Source organism: Quercus suber, unplaced genomic scaffold (genome assembly GCF_002906115.3).
Source record: "Quercus suber isolate HL8 unplaced genomic scaffold, Cork oak 2.0 scaffold_43, whole genome shotgun sequence".
Classification (NCBI taxonomy): Eukaryota; Viridiplantae; Streptophyta; class Magnoliopsida; order Fagales; family Fagaceae; genus Quercus; species Quercus suber.
Genome location: NW_027069508.1, coordinates 1,076,700 through 1,092,835, shown reverse-complemented (window position 1 = coordinate 1,092,835; position 16,136 = coordinate 1,076,700). Strand labels below are relative to the sequence as shown.

General features: G+C 34.4%; 1 protein-coding gene across 1 annotated transcript; it reads left to right on the top strand.

Annotated features, from left to right (window-relative positions):
• Window positions 1-4,551: 4,551 nt before the first annotated feature.
• Window positions 4,552-6,972, top strand: LOC112006991 (uncharacterized). The gene is made up of 4 exons (XM_024039309.2): window positions 4,552-4,906; window positions 5,578-5,912; window positions 6,004-6,163; window positions 6,278-6,972. The coding sequence occupies exons 1-4, from the start codon at window positions 4,552-4,554 to the stop codon at window positions 6,970-6,972; spliced, it is 1,545 nt and encodes a 514-aa protein (XP_023895077.2).
• The last annotated feature ends 9,164 nt before the right edge of the window (window positions 6,973-16,136 follow it).

The following is a 16,136-nucleotide window of genomic DNA, read 5'->3' as shown; positions in this document are numbered from 1 at the left end:
TTTTTTTTTCATGAAATGCAAATTTTCCTTGAATTGCGGTGCGTGAGAAAAGGGAAAAGATGTGAAAGCAATGAATAGTATAACTCTTAAACACATTTTTAAGTATGTAGTTAAACATTGGTTACTTTTTAAGTCATGAGATGAAAGAGAAATGTTAATAGCAAAATTATTATGAATTGCGGTTAATATGACTGTTAGAATATGAGTGGTAGAGAAAAAATGATGAGTTTCTATGAAAAAATATGTAAATCAATCACAATTTATCATTTAAAATAATTGTAACAAAAATTATCTTTTATTCTTAGTTTTTTATTTTTTTTAAAGGTTTCAGATTCTTACTTTTATTTCCTGAATCGTAAATTTTATTGCCGTGAGAAAGGGGAAAGATGTGAAAGCAAAGAATTTCGAGTTTTAAATATAGTTTATTTCAGAAAAGACACAACACAACAAATGTAGAGCAGGCATCTATTATTATATATATATTTAATTGGGTAGATTTTTATATATTATATATATATATTTGTAACTAGTGTGTTTTCCTGGGGTCTTGGTCAGGATGTTTTATTTAACAACTCACAAGTCCTGCTTTTTAACTTTTTTTTTTAATGAAAAAAAAAAAAAAGTTAGAAAACAGGACTTGTAAGTTGTTAAATAAAACAACTTGACCAAGACCCAAAAAAAAAAAAAAAAAGTTAGAAAGCAAGGACTTGTAAGTCGTTAATAAAACAACTTGACTAAGACCCTAGTGGACACACAACTATTGACAATTCTGGATGATGAAAGAAAAAAAAAGTTAGAAAGCAGGACTTGTAAGTCGCTAAATAAAATAACTTGACCAAGACCCAGCGGAAACACAACTACCGACAATTCTGGATTAATTTATCTGTGATGTAATTATTTTGTCATATGACTATGGTTGTCAAACAGCTTTTTCTGCCCTAGAGTCCTAGACGAGGGTAACTAAAGTCACTATACTCACTACTTTAATATATATATATATATATATACATATATAAAGTCACTACTACTTCAAGACCCAATTGCTAGTTTAGTAAGTTTACATTTCTAGACAATGATACTGACAGGACAGCTAGCTCTCGTACAAGCCAATGCAGAAGCAAGGTCCAGGAAAGATGTGAAAAAGAGTCAAACATTTTATTTTCCATTTGAAGTTTTTGGCAAGAGAAAGAGAGGGAAAGAAGTGAGAGGAAGAGAAAATATTTGTGTCAAATTCTTAATATATTCTTATCTGAATTTTTATTTAATAAATTATAGGAGTAAAAATGTCAAATTTACTTATGCATATTCTAAAAAGAAAAATCAACCTTTCTTCTTTTTAAAATTTGAAAATTATAATCTATCTTTTATGTTTCTTCCACCATGGATAAGGAAAATTCCATGAACCTAGCGAGCTTACAAGACTTTACTCTTTTTTTTTTTTTTTTTTTTTTTAAATAGAAAGAGACTTTACTCACTTGAGCATACACGTTTGAATTTGTACCATCTCACTTTATAATACACCTAATATTTTAGTTTTTATTTTAACATCCAACACATTAAAATAATATAATTACATAATAAAATAATATAAAGAAAGAGAAAAGAGAAGAAAAGTCATTCATAAGAAAAGTTAATAAACATTGAACCAAATAATATAAAGAATATTTATTTTTTAATTAGAAAAATCTTAAAATACTAAACCAAATGAAATAAAAAAATTAATATTTAATTTTTTCTTGTACCATTTGAGAGTATTTTAATTCTTTTTGCAAAGAATACGTCGCTTGGTAGAAATTTATACTTTTCCACGTGAGGTCTCTTTCCTCATGCTTTATTTCTTTAAACTAAAATTTGTATACGAGGGGTGGCCAAAGTGTATCACAATTATAAAAAGAAAATATTAAAAAAAAAAAAAGTTGCACCAAAGCCTAACATAACTTTTTTCATGAACGGATGAAGTAATAAGATGTAAATTAATGATAGACAACTGACAAAGATAATTAAAATGAAGGCAATTATTATCCATCAATCATAACTAATACCATTTTAGTTAGTTGAGAATTCAAAAAGTTTGGGAATGATGTTGAGTCGAGTAGCTAGCTTGTTAGCAGGGCCATTAATTTCCTCTAGACGTCGACCTTAGAAGAAATGGTCATTAGCTTCGGAGCCTCTCTACGATTGCGCCAACAAGTACCATAGAAAATGTCACATACTCTTGCAAATTACAATTCAACTCATCTGGGTCCACTCAACACAAAAATAGAGAGTGTGAAAATTTTAGTATATCATAGACTTTCTTTTGTTAATCATAATTGATAAAGTGAGGAACGAAAATTATCACACTAGTTGAACCGACAAGTTATTAACAGTAAGCAAAAAGATGTTAATAATAAATTTGAATAAAATTAAGTAAAAATTTATCAACTTAATAATTGTAAAAAAAATAAAGTTGGTAGTTGTCACTTGTTACCCAGTAATACTGTATATATATATTGTGAAATTTTTTTTTGTCTATAAAGTTATTTCTTTTTAAATTTTCTCTTTAGATGTGGGCAGCATATAATGGAATTTCTTATAGTAGGAAAAGTCCAGGCACCATCCTTCTTGTCTCGTGTCTTTGACTCTTTGAGGAGGATTCAAAAGAATGAGTGATGGAGTGAAAAGAAAGAATGTTCCTTTAAAAATAGTGGGAATTGGATGCTCATTTATTCAAAGATAATATAGAAAATGACTCTGGATTAAAGAAAGTCATCAACTAAACCTACACGGTATTTGAAATTTGTCGTCTTGTGATGCACCTGAATTTCCTGGGAAATTTCTCTGCTGATGAGTAGAAAAGTAGAACTAGGCGATGCTTTATGCTTACATATGTACCACTCAGATTGCTCAACTTTCCTAAGCAAATTAATCTAAAGCCAGAGAGAAAGGGTGACTCAAACTTAGTTGTGAGTAAAATAAAAAACCAAATCATTTCTTTTTCTTTCCTTAGTTGTTTGTGTTTGTTTCCTGTGATTAAGGGGCCGTTTGGTATAGGATTTTGAGCAACAATTTTTAGTTTTTAATTAACATTACATATATTTTTACATACTTTTTCACCCATGCATATTTCTAAAAAATACAAAACAAAGTTTTTTTTTTTAATAAACTGCATATTCATTCAATACCTCATGAAGGAAAACAAAAAGGGGTATCTCCCTTACAAGCTGCCTCAATGGCAAAGGGGAGCATACCTTCAGTAAAACAAAAAGGTTGCAAACAGTTGAGAGCAAATTTTGCAGCTACATTGGCTACAGAATTGCTACTCCTACGCACCCAACCAAAACTACAAGAAGTAAAACAGGAAGAAAAACTACGGATATTACAAATGATAGTGTCAATAGACCAATTGGTAGTCTGATCAGAGTGGTTCAAAGCATCGAAGCATATTTTTGAGTCTCCCTCAAACATGACAGAGTACCAGCGGTTTTGGATGACGAGATGGACAGCCCAAAGAAGTGCCATAGCTTCTGCCTGTAAAGGAGAGTAGAGTTGGTTCTCCTTTCCCCAAATGAAGAGCACCTCTCCAAGGTGATTTCGGGCAACCACAGCTAGAGCAGACTTTGATGAGTTTAGAGCTGCATCCACATTAATTTTGATGTAATCTAGTGGAGGAGGTGACCAGTAGTTAGAGCATGATCTCTGGATGGGGGGGCTGATTGGGGCAAAAACTTTAGAGATTTCTTGATAATGGAAGAGGTGGTTTTTCCCGTGCTCTCCACTGTAGTACCCCTTTGAGGTGGTTTTTCCCGTGCTCTCCACTGTAGCACCCCTTTTCCATCAACTTTCTCTTTTCCCGTGCATCCACTGTAGCACCCCTTCCCTCTTCTTTCACTCAGACTTGTCCCATCTCTCCTAAGGCATTTCCTTTTATCCCTTTCTTGTAAAACTCCAAAAGCTATGGTATAGCTAGACCGTGCTTTAATGGAGGTCTCGGACCTCATAGCTTGCACAGAGAACTGTACATGCATAGACGCATGTCTTGAGCTCCCTCCAAACCAACATAACCCAAATAATCCTTCATGGGTTTTATTAGGAAAGCTTATAACCTATAAATCTATAGGTATATCCATAGTTTCAGATGTGGTGAACAGAGCTTGGAAGCTGGCGTTCCAGATTCGGGTGAGTCGATTAGAGGATAATACATTCATGTTTCACTTTCAACATGAAGTGGACATGTATAACACCTATCGCAGAAGACCATGGTCTATCCGTGGTGGGCATCGAGTGCTAAAGCAATGGAATCCTTCCCTTACATGGTAGGAGGTTCCATTCACAACATCGGCGCTTTGGGTACAAGTGCACGGCCTCCCAGAGTTATGGAGATCACCAAAAAACCTCCAGCTAATCGGCAGTAAAGTCGGAAGCATTGTTGAAGTAGACTTAGCTGGAGATGGAGGTGGAATGTGGAAGAGATTCATAGGTATCCAGATCGAAGTCGAGCTCATTCGACCAATCTTACCGGGGATTTTTTGCCAGGAAACGGTATCCCTCATCTCTGGATTAGCTTAAGCTATGGCGAATGTGTGTTGCCGACGTGGGATTATTGGCCATGAAACTCATGCATGTCAAGGAAAAGCATTTCTGATCCGGAATTCATTTGGCCATGAGTTCATTGCCTCAGGACCATGGCTGAGAGCAGAAAATAGCACCACTCTGGCGGAGCTATACCACAATCCGGGCAGTGAGGCTCAACCAACGGCGACAATAGTGAATAGCCCAAACACAGCAAAATCCCAAACGGATTCCCCAGCTCATCAAGACACGTCATCAAACAAGGACGACGTACACGCTCCTAGTCCTCGAACTATACCTCAGGAGAGTAGCACTGATGGGACAGTACAGTACCAGACAACGCAACAGAAGGAAGGTACACCTATGGGGTCCAACAAACAACAGCTGGCAGTCACACCCACACATGTTGGCAACATTCCTTTATCCCTTCTGAGCCTATTTTGGACCCTACGAAAAACAACCCAAGCCCAATATCCACCAATATAGATGAGTGTGACCCAAGCCCAATATTCACCAATATAGATGATTTAAGCCCTCTTTTCCCTCCAGGTTTCAGCCCACATGTTACTAGCTCTAACCAAATCGGGCTGATCATTACAAACACAAACCATACCCAAGATAATGTCCTTTATCCCTAATTGAAGACATCCCAACCTCAATCATTGCAATATACATCAGAAAAGCCATCTGAACCTCAACCACCTCAAACCACTCCACCACAACCTTCCCCGTAAAAAAGCTTCAAACTGAACCCCATACTCAAAAGAAAGGTGCCAAGGCAAGAGGTAGATGAGCATACCAAAAGAATTAGATTGGAAGTTAACACTGCTGAGGAAAGTGTTATCGCCCCTGAGGTGTGCCCAACTTTTTTTTGGAGAAACTCAGAATGGTAAGTTCAACTCATCAGACATTTGCAAGCCAAAACACCAAGGTGAGCCAATTATGTCTGTCTTTACCTTGTCTAATTCCCCCATCAAGACATGCTCTATTTCTAAATATTGCTCTGTTCCTACTGTTATGGCCGAGGAGGCGGGCCTTATCAAGCCCCCAACCTCCCCATGAAAATCTTAGGTTGGAACTATCGCGGCATCTATAACGCCGCGACAGTTAGAGCCCTTAAGGCTCATGTTAAAGGGAATAGCCTTGATATTATTTTTCATAGTGAAACCAAAGCTTCTGTTGAAAGGATGAAAGAAGTTTTGAAAGCAATAAAGTTTGCTGATATGTGTGTTGTTGAGGCAAAAGGTATTGCAGGTGGTATTTGTGTGATGTGGAGATTGGGTCTCTCTATTCACCAGATGAAATATAATAAAAATCTCATTGCTCTCAAAGTGGCTAATGCTCTTTGTGATTGGCTTTTGGTTTGTTTTTATGGCCCTTCCTATCCAGCAAAAGAAACAAAAAGCTTGGGAAAACCTTATGGCTCTCCTAAATTCATGTCAACGCCCATAGGTATGCATTGGTGATTTCAACTTCACCATAAATGACAAGGAAATTCTCAGGGGGAATAAAAGAGGTGAATCATCAGCCACTAACTTTCTGAAGGAACTTATCTTTGAGTTCGGTGCCATTGATCTTGGTTTTTCTGGTAACACTTTTATGTGGGCTAAAGGTAAATAGGGTAGCTCTGCCATTAAAAGAAGGCTTGACCGAGCCATTGGTAGTATTTCATGGCGTTTAGCTTTCCCAAAAGCTGCTATAACCCATCTGGGAGCTCTCAATTCAGACCACACCCCAATTTTGCTTGATACCAACCTGGAAGATTGTTTTGCCCACAGACTGTTTCGGTTTGAAGTTGCCAAGATCAGAGATAATGGGTGTAACTCCATTGTGGAAGAAGCATGGAACGATGAAACTAGAGGACCAGCTTTCTCTAAGCTTTACAAAAAGCAAGCCAAAACAAGGGTAGCACTCCGCAAGTGGAATAAAGAAGTGTTGGGGCATTGCCAAGTCAGAATCAACCTGCTGATGGACAAGATTTCTGAAGTCCAAAAGAGGCCTCCAGCTGAGGAAAATGGGAGAATTGAGGAAGAGTTACAGGTTGAATTGTCAGAATGGCTTCTTAGAAGTGAAATCCTTTGGAAGCAAAAATCCCGTGAGCTTTGGCTAAAGGAAGGGGATAGGAACACAAAATTTTTCCATCTCTCTACCATTATCAGAAGAAGGCAAAATAATATAGATGCTATCAAAACAGAGGAGGGCTGTTGGGTTACCAATTCAAACCAAATCAGGCAGCTATTTTACTCTTCCTACAAAAGTTTGTTTACTGAGGAATGTGTGAACTTCCCGGAACATCTTGATAACCTCCTCACAAGTTGCATCACTGAAGAGGAAAATTCCATGCTTAAGAAGGTTCCAACCCGAGAAGAGATCAAGGAAACACTGTTCCAAATGCAGAACCTTAAAAGCTCCTGGCCCTGATGGCTTCCCTGCATTGTTTTAGTTACTAGAACAACGTTACTAAAACAACGTTACCAAACATATCCTAATTATTCTTGATGGTAGGGTTAGTAGTGTGTTAGAGTTGGCAAATTTCGTGGTGAGCCTTGATGTCTTGCATGATGCAAATGTTTGCCGAAGAGCATCTTTAGTTACACCTAATTATCTTGAAATGTTGGAGAATGAACCTATAAAATTGCGTTACTGGGATTTTTTTTTTAATTTTTTTAAAAAAGCCATAATAAAATATAAAAAATTAGAAAAAGAGCTATACTAAAATATAAACAATTAAACATAGTGGTTATTGTATGTGAAGAAATATAAACAATTAAAAAAAATATGAAAATTTGATATTTTTTAATGAAATGTAATATAAAATAAATAATCTGATGTGATATATTTTGAAAAGTAAATATGTAAAATAGAGAAAGTAAGTTTTTATACTAAAATAGACAAATTTTTATACAAACATAAGTGAATGCTCTAACATTGGCAAGACAACTAACTCTTGTACTACCAGGCCAGAGGTAGGGTCCTACGAAGATGTGAAAAAGAGGACAGTGGTTCTCTCTAAACTAATTTGGAGAGAAATCCTTCAAATTTCTCCTATATCTTTTCATTGAAAATGAATTTAAGAAAATCTAATCGTTGAAATACATATTTTTATTATATCCTTTATGCTTGCAAAATTTTAAGAAGATCAAAGATCAATAATTATATCATCAATTAAATGTTTAAATTTTAAGTTTTTGTGGCCTAAAATTATGCATAAAAAATAAATTTATTGATTGAATAATAAATAGCATCCGATTTGAACAAAATTTTACATGTGTGTGAAGAACATAAAGAAAATACAATTTAATGGTTAAATTTTGAAGCTTCAAATTCAATTAAAAAATATAAGAGAAGTTTGAAAGATTTTTGTCCAAATTATAGTTTCTTGAAAAAGAAAGACATAAATTTTTTTAATTTTCCATTTGAAGTTTTGGTAAAAGAAAAAGGGAAAGAAGAGTGAGAGGAACCAAAAAAAAAAAAAATTGTCAAATTCTTAATATATTATTATTTGATTTTTTATATGATAAATTGTAAGAGTAAAAGTACATATAATTTTCTCTATAATTTTTCCCTTAAAGTTTCATTAATGGGAGAATGAAAGATGAAGGGCTCTAAAAAAGAAAAAGAAAAATGGTTCATCCTTTCTTCTTTTCTACTACTATTAAACTTTGAAAAATTGTAACCTATCTTCTATGTTTCCTCCACCCTAGGCCTAGTATGAACCGCATTAGTTAAAATAGGGTTATGTTAACGGATGTACTTAGGGTAATGGTTAATAAATAATAATAGAAAAGCTTTCATTGGAAAAAAAAATGTTAACAACATTTATTGTTTTATTATTCTTCCAATAAAATATTTCTAAAAATAGTTCCTAAAGCATCGATTAACATTTCCCAAATATGGTAAAAGAGAGTACATTGTATAATGAAAATTCCACTAACCCAGTGAGGTAATGATTACAAGACTTATGATTAATGGAGTCAAAGATGCTTAACAAGAGCCAACAAGTATAAAAATAAAAGATTCTTTAAGAGAAATAAATTGACAAAAGCTGGAGTAAAACATAAAACCCTACACGTCAAATCGGGCTTGGGTTGAATTGGAAAATTTTGCAGAAAATTAATCTGCACGCGGTTCGATTGATCGAGCCTAATTTTCAATTGATCGAGCCTTGTTGATTTAGACCAATAAATCTTGCAATCACTCAATTCCAACTTCACAAATAAACACACTTTGAGCAGCCTAAATCTAAACTCTAAGTTTTGATCATGGTTTGCCAACACATTACAAATTGAAGTTCTAATACATTTAGTTCCTAAAGTCTTAAAACCTAACAAACTCCCCCTTTGGCAATTCGTGACAAAAGCTGGAGTAAAACATAAAACCCTACACGTCAAACCGGGCTTGGGTTGAATTGGGAAATTTTGCAGAAAATTAATATGCACGCGGTTCGATTGATCGAGCCTAATTTTCAATTGATCGAGCCTTGTTGATTTAGACCAATAAATCTTGCAATCACTCAATTCCAACTTCACAAATAAACACACTTTGAGAAGCCTAAATCTAAACTCTAAGTTTTGATCATGGTTTGCCAACACATTACAAATTGAAGTTCTAATACATTTAGTTCCTAAAGTCTTAAAACCTAACAAACTCCCCCTTTGGCAATTCGTGACAAAACACATCACAAATATAAAATGCTCAAAGTTACAAAATAGCCCAGTTAAATTTAAAAATTTAAAATGCCTTAGATACAATTCAACCTAACTACTATCTATCAGTTGTAAACACACTTTGAGTAGCCTAAATCTAGACTCTAAGTTTTGATCATGGTTTACCAACACAGTACAAATTGAAGTTCTAATACATTTAGTTCCTAAAGTCTTAGAACCTAACAAACTTCCCATTTGGTAATCCGTGACAAAACACATCACAAATATAAAATGCTCAAAGTTATAAAATAGCCCATTTAAATTTAAAAATTTAAAATGCCCTAAATACAATTCAACCTAACTACTATTTATTAGTTGCTAGTATAGATAGCAGCACGATTGAATTAATCTGTATATACCTGAAACACTCAACAAACACATAAACGCATGTGTGGAAAATACAAGTAAAACAAAAGAAAATTCTTGATTTCACAAAACAAAAAATAAAAGACATATACCATGAATAACCTCATAATATAAATTAATAACCAATGTATCACATGTGAAACAAGAAACAATAAAATAAACATAAAACATAGTGTCTCCCCCTAACATATACAACCCATAAAAAATAAATACATCATGAGCCAAATAAAAGAAATACAACAAAGAAGCTCCTAAATACAATCTATGTATCCCAAAACAAAAACTCCCTCTATCTCCATATCTCCAATGCATAATATGTACTCCCCCTTTTTGTGACGAATTGCCAAAGGGCAATCAAGGCTCATCATCGAAAGGAGGTGGTTGAGTAGATTGTCGAGCACTCGCCAAATCAGCACGTAAAGCTTGAAGCTCCATGAGCACATCCACCAAAATTTGTCCATGCGTCGCCTGAACAGTCATGACAGTGTCCAGCATACTCTGTAGAGAAGCATCGCACGAAGAAGAAGGTGGAGGATCAACAGCAATGGTAGGATCGACATACTCCTTAGCAGTGGGGTCATCAGATGTAGGAGGCCTAGATGCACTTGTAGAAGATGCGACTCTAGGGCGTTTAGAGGGCTCAGATGTGGGAAAATCCTCTAAACCTAAATTTAACAGAATCCTATGAATAAAAACTGGGAAGAAAAGACCATGATATTTAGAACTACTCCTATGAACCTCAACAAGTGTACTAATGAAAATGGTAGGAAAACTCATAGAAGCATCGGTCACAAGGACATACAAAAATGCACATCTCTCAATAGGAATGATGTGCAAGTGAGAGATAGGCCAACTAGAATGACAAGCAATCTAGAAAAACAGATAATTGAGCTTAGTAAGCTCATGAGTAGTGATATGAGGATCGAAACCCCATCTAATGGAAGTACCGGTGATGTGAGACATAATCTCATCAAGGGGAGGGACCTCGATGTAAGGATAGACTGGCTGTCGTACCAAAGGTACACCAAGAGCAGTGGCTACTACCTGAGGTGTAATGACATACTTTTCACCCCTTATCCAACTCCTCACATACTGAGTGTTAGAATCATCGAAGTGGACAGAGAGGTTCATGTAGGACTTTCTTATCAAAGCAGGAAGAGGAGAATGCACAATGTCCATAAGAGGTAACCAACCCCGACTCTCAAAATTCCTATGTATCTTAGGATCTAACTCATCTAGGATCACTTTATGCTCAGCCCACACCAATCTAAAGATATAGAGTTTCTCATAGTTCTCTTGGTGTTTCTCAGTTTTAAACCTATCACTCTAAAAAATAGGGGTAGAGGAAGATGAGGTTTTCTTATTTGCTCTAGTTTTCCTAACCATAATGCTAAAGAATTAAAATGAAAGGAAAACAAAAACAAAGAAAGATTGCATTAGAGAGGGTTAGAGCACAAAAATCTCAATAAATAACAATCTATATGATGCATGTAATGAATTCACATATGATGCATGCTCTAATGCATTAAAATTTGTTCAATTTTACTTCATATATCATCAATTGACTCGAACACAGAGTTTTAGAGTAGAAACCCCAAATTTTGAAAAACCCAATTTCAAAAAGACCAACAAATTGATCAATTTATCATTACACTAGTTAGATAACATCATATAATGACATAATCAACCAATAACACAAGTCAATTTCATCAATTTTAGCCCAATTGAACAAAATCCCCAATTTCTTAAAGTTTCAAATCCTAGAAATTTCAATTTTTTCCAAATCACAAAATTAATCAAATTAATGCATGGGAATCAAGTTTATATCATCTAGGAACAAAAACCCATTGAACAAAAGTGATTAAAAAAAATTGAAAAATAAAAATCCCCAATTTCTTTTGTTTGAAAATGCCAATGAAAAATGCATGAAAATTGTGATTTTAATGAAAAAGGAAGGGTATTTAGGTCTGTTAGGACATATGTGGTTCACTTGCTAAGAACATATGTTATTCTTTTATGTAATTGGCTAATCCTTTGACAAAACGCACTTTACTTGTAATTAGGTAGTTCTAGGTGTTTTTAATACTTCAAGAAACAAGGTTTCAAGATCAAGTGTTGAAATCATCAAGTCTATCCAAGAAACAAGTTGAGAAGTGCAAGTTTATTAAAGCTCGACAGCTAGCATGTGTCGAGGTTTGGAAAGCTGTTTAGCTCGTGTGCTCAACAGCTCCTATTTGTCGAGGTTTATGAAATTCAGAATTCTAATACGATTTTTTTGGAATTCGTGGATGTGTCTTTAGGCTTTCTTTTCTCCTAACCTTAGACATATAAAATGATTGTTTTAAGGGCCGTCAAAGTGTTCACAAGTTGCACACGTATTGAGCAAAGTCTGTTCAAGCAAATTGTGACCGGAGACAAAGTTCATCATTCTTGAAGAAAATGTTGTGTATGTGCACCTTTGGGTTTTGTGACCAAGCATCTTCTTGATCTTCATCGTGTAGATGAATTGAAGAATTTTGCAGCCAACAATCTTCTCTAGTTGGTGATTGAAGTCGTGTATTGGGATTCACGCATTGGTTAGTCACGTACTTGGGAGCCGTGCATCAAAAGGGGAAATTGTCACTACAGAGTAAGTCCAATTGTGTATTGGAGTAAGGGTTCAACTGTAGGTTGGTATAAGGTACTAGGATTCCTTTACTTTTAACCCCTTGTTGTGATAGTAGTGAAATTTTGGGAGTGGTGGTGACCTGAAAATCACCCGGTGGGGTTTTTGTTGTTAGGTTTTCCCCATTCGTAAAGAAATCACTGTGTTATTTATTTTCTGTTGTATAATTAGTTTATTGGTGATTTGTTTATACTACCATGTGTTTGCATGTAAATTAACTTAATTAATTCAATTGGCTAAGTTAATTGGTTAATTTATCATAAGGGGTCAATATGCCTTTTGCCTATTAAGGTTATCAAGGTCCTACCTGTACTTGAAGATAAGAACACTTGAGAAATTTTAGGAAGAAAATAACAAAATTGGCTTAGAGTGGATCGATCAAAGAAGAACAGTGAAAAAAGTGTTTGAAAAGATTTGAAAAGTGTGAAGAACACGTGAGAAACTTCTTTTTAAAACACTCACTGACCGATTTTCGATCAGTCGAAAATTAGCTTCGATCGATTGAAAAACAGATTCGATCGATCTAGCATCAATCGAGCTAGGCAGATTGTAATCAAAATTTTTATCACATTTTCGATCGGTCGAGAAACATCTTCAATCGGTCGAAAATCTAGAAAACTCAATTTTTTTGAAAAACAGAACAATTCAAAGCAGAAACTCCTCAAAGCACAGTGTTTCATGAATGAAATGCATAAGTATGAGATTAAAAGTTTTTCAAAAACACTTGAATTCAACTCGGATCTTCCAAAAATAAGTTTTTCAAACAATTTGTCCTAAAAAACACAAACATTAAACATATTTTGCATTAAAATTAAGGAACATGTAATCTTGGATGGCCATAACAAAATCACACACAATATCATGTACTAAGTTTAGCAAAGAATAACTTGTGTAGTTTGTGCAACTAGCAATAGCTTGAGATACATGTGAGGTGATAAGTAGAGAGTGATCAATCACAATTTCTACAAAATTCATCACATAAATTTAAAAGAGATTATTACCTAAAGAGTTACTTCATATAACTCTCACATCTCCTAGAAAATAAGCTTGCAATCATGTAAGTTTCTTGTTTTGCCTCATAACACACCAATTTTATTTCAATGTGAAAATATGTGATTAGCCAGATAATGTTCACACCAATTTTATTTCATTGTGAATTTATTATAACCCAATAATGTACATACCAATTTTAGCATTAATCCGAGGCTACACCTTATGTTCTTTTTGTGTATGTGCTACACTTTCTCGAGTACAAAATCTTATGATATGCACTAAGGTGTTCATGATTGACTAGTAAACAGTGGTGAGATGGTTAGTTATGCCTTTCTCATTAAGTTCAAATCCAAACAATCAAAAGCATGTGACTTCAAAAGTAAGATCAAGTGATCAAAAATTATAAATAGCTCCCACACAACATGCACTACATAGCTAAAACTAGCAAATTGCAGTAAAATAAGTTCATCCAGGCTAAACAAGGTACATAAACATGTTGTGTAAAGATAATATGGCCAGCCTTGATTACAAGTCCAAGAAAAATAATACAAAATACATTTTTCCCTTTTTTTTTTGTTTTTATTTATTTATATATTATTGAACCAAAAAAAAAAAAAAAACCTATTATGAAATGCATAATGTAATACAATGCAAACCCTAAAAACAAAAGGAAACCAAAACAACAAAAGAGGAATGATCACAAAGAATAAGAAGATGAAGTACAAGGACCATGTCAGAAAGGCTCAATTAAATTGAGCGTTTTGCATCCAAAACCTTTTAGATGCAACTCTAGCATTGGAGTTATTATTCATATTAGAATGATGAGCAACTCCAGCATTGGTATAAAGGTTTGATGCCTTTACCAACTCACCATTAAGTACCATAGGATCTTGTGCTTAAGGCACAGGTACTTTTGGCTTATTTGTTCACTTTGCAGTTTGCAACTTGAAATGGTTTAGATGAATATGCCTAGTCTTTCCACAAAAATGACAAACCTAAAAAGGTCTATCATGCAACTTTTCTTTAAGGAGGGTAGGATTCTTAGGTTTAGGCTTTTTAAGATCAACCAAAATCTTCCTAGGAGGTGGTGTAACTTCTACTGGTTTGACAATCTCACATTTGGGGAGCTTAGAAGAAGAAACAAAATTTATGGAATGAGTTTCAGGCACAAAGTTGCTATCTTCAAAACCTAGACCAGTTTTGTCTAAGGGAGAGTTCTGAATACTCAACATGTGATCAAGTTTAGAACTAGCAGACCTATTTGTTTGTTCTCTAGCAACAGAGAATTCTAGTTCCAAGTTCTTAACTTTATCAAGCAACAACATGTTTTCAGTTTTCACCTTATTAATCAATTCATTAGCATCAATCAATTTCAACATCAAATTTTTCTTATCAAGTTCAAGAGAAGCAATTTTCTTCAAACCTAATTCAACATTCATAGCATCTTTTGCAGCAATCTTGCAAAGCTTATTATAGGCTTCTTGCAAATCAGCATTCTCAGAGAGTTTCCTATCAGAAGGGTTCTCATCAACCATTACACTTTCATCAACTATAGCAGTAGCTGTGAAAGTAATGAAGTTTTAATCCTCATTACTACCAGATTCATGATCAGAAACTTCATCATCACTAGGGTTACAGCCATAGCTTTACCCTTTGATCTCAAGAATGTAGGACAATTTGATTTCACATGATCATATCCTTGACAACCAAAACATTGTTGACCCAAAGAATTATTAGAGGTTTGACCTACTTTCTCTTTAGATTTAACAATATTGTTTACTTTAGTGGGTTCATTCCTCTTAAAATTCCTAGGTTCAACATTGTTTTTACCTCTTGCCCTTTTGTTGTCGTTTTTAAGAAAGTTTCTAAAGTTCTTGGCAAGATATGCTATATCTATAGAAGAGAGTTCATCATTAAATTCATTACCATCAATATCATCAACTGACTTAAGAGCCATTGATTTGGATTTGTTTGTCTTAGGTAGGTCTAGCTCATAGGATTGGAGAGATCCTACAAGCTCATCAACAGGGATGGAGTCCACATCTTTGTTTTCAGTAATGACAGTCACTTTGAGTCTAAAGTCCTCATTCAAGGATCTAAGTATCTTCCTAACAATCTTAGGTTGATCATAAATTTCATCCAAATTATAAGCAGAGTTAACAATATCATTCAGTTTAGCATAGAATTCATCAAAACATTCATCATTAGATAATCTAATACTTTCAAATCTAGTAGTTAACTGCTGCAATTTGTTAATCTTAACTGCCTTTGTGCCTTCATGCACAGTTTGGAGAATATTCCATGCAGTATAAGCAACCTCAACATTTGAGATCCTCAATAGAAACAGCATTAAAAATAGCATTCATAGCTTTGCTATTAAAAGCGGCTACTTCTTTCTGAGAAGTTGACCACTCTTATAAGAGTAGTCGGTTTCTCCCATCCGTATTCAATGAAATTTTGCACTCTCTCATCAATGGATTTCAGGAATGCTTTATCCTTACTTTCCAGTAGGCATAGTTGTTCACATCAAAGTAAGGTGGGATCACAAGAGAGTGACCATGTTCTATGACAGCAAGGGTCAAAGATTAACTCTTAGATCAAAGGATCTAAATATAAGAGTTAACCTACTTTGATACCACTTGTACGTTTTTAGACCCCTTAAAACATAAGTTGATTAATCTAGTTATTTAGCCAAGTGAATACTTAGATAAATTATTCAGATTTAGGTTAACACAATTAAATCATATCATGTAAGTAATGCGGAAATATAAATAACACACGATATGATAACCTAGGAAAACCAAACCAGTAAAAAACCTGGGGAGGATTTAACCTAGTTATCTTTAAGATAAAAC

Bases quoted from the DNA above. Each gene is read 5' to 3' on its own strand.
- LOC112006991 (XM_024039309.2), top strand. From the start codon at position 4,552: ATGGCGAATGTGTGTTGCCGACGTGGGATTATTGGCCATGAAACTCAT. The intron at 5,913-6,003 runs GTTTGTTTTTAT...CAACGCCCATAG, and splicing joins CTCTTTGTGATTGGCTTTTG to GTATGCATTGGTGATTTCAA. The intron at 6,164-6,277 runs GTAAATAGGGTA...CTCTCAATTCAG, and splicing joins CACTTTTATGTGGGCTAAAG to ACCACACCCCAATTTTGCTT.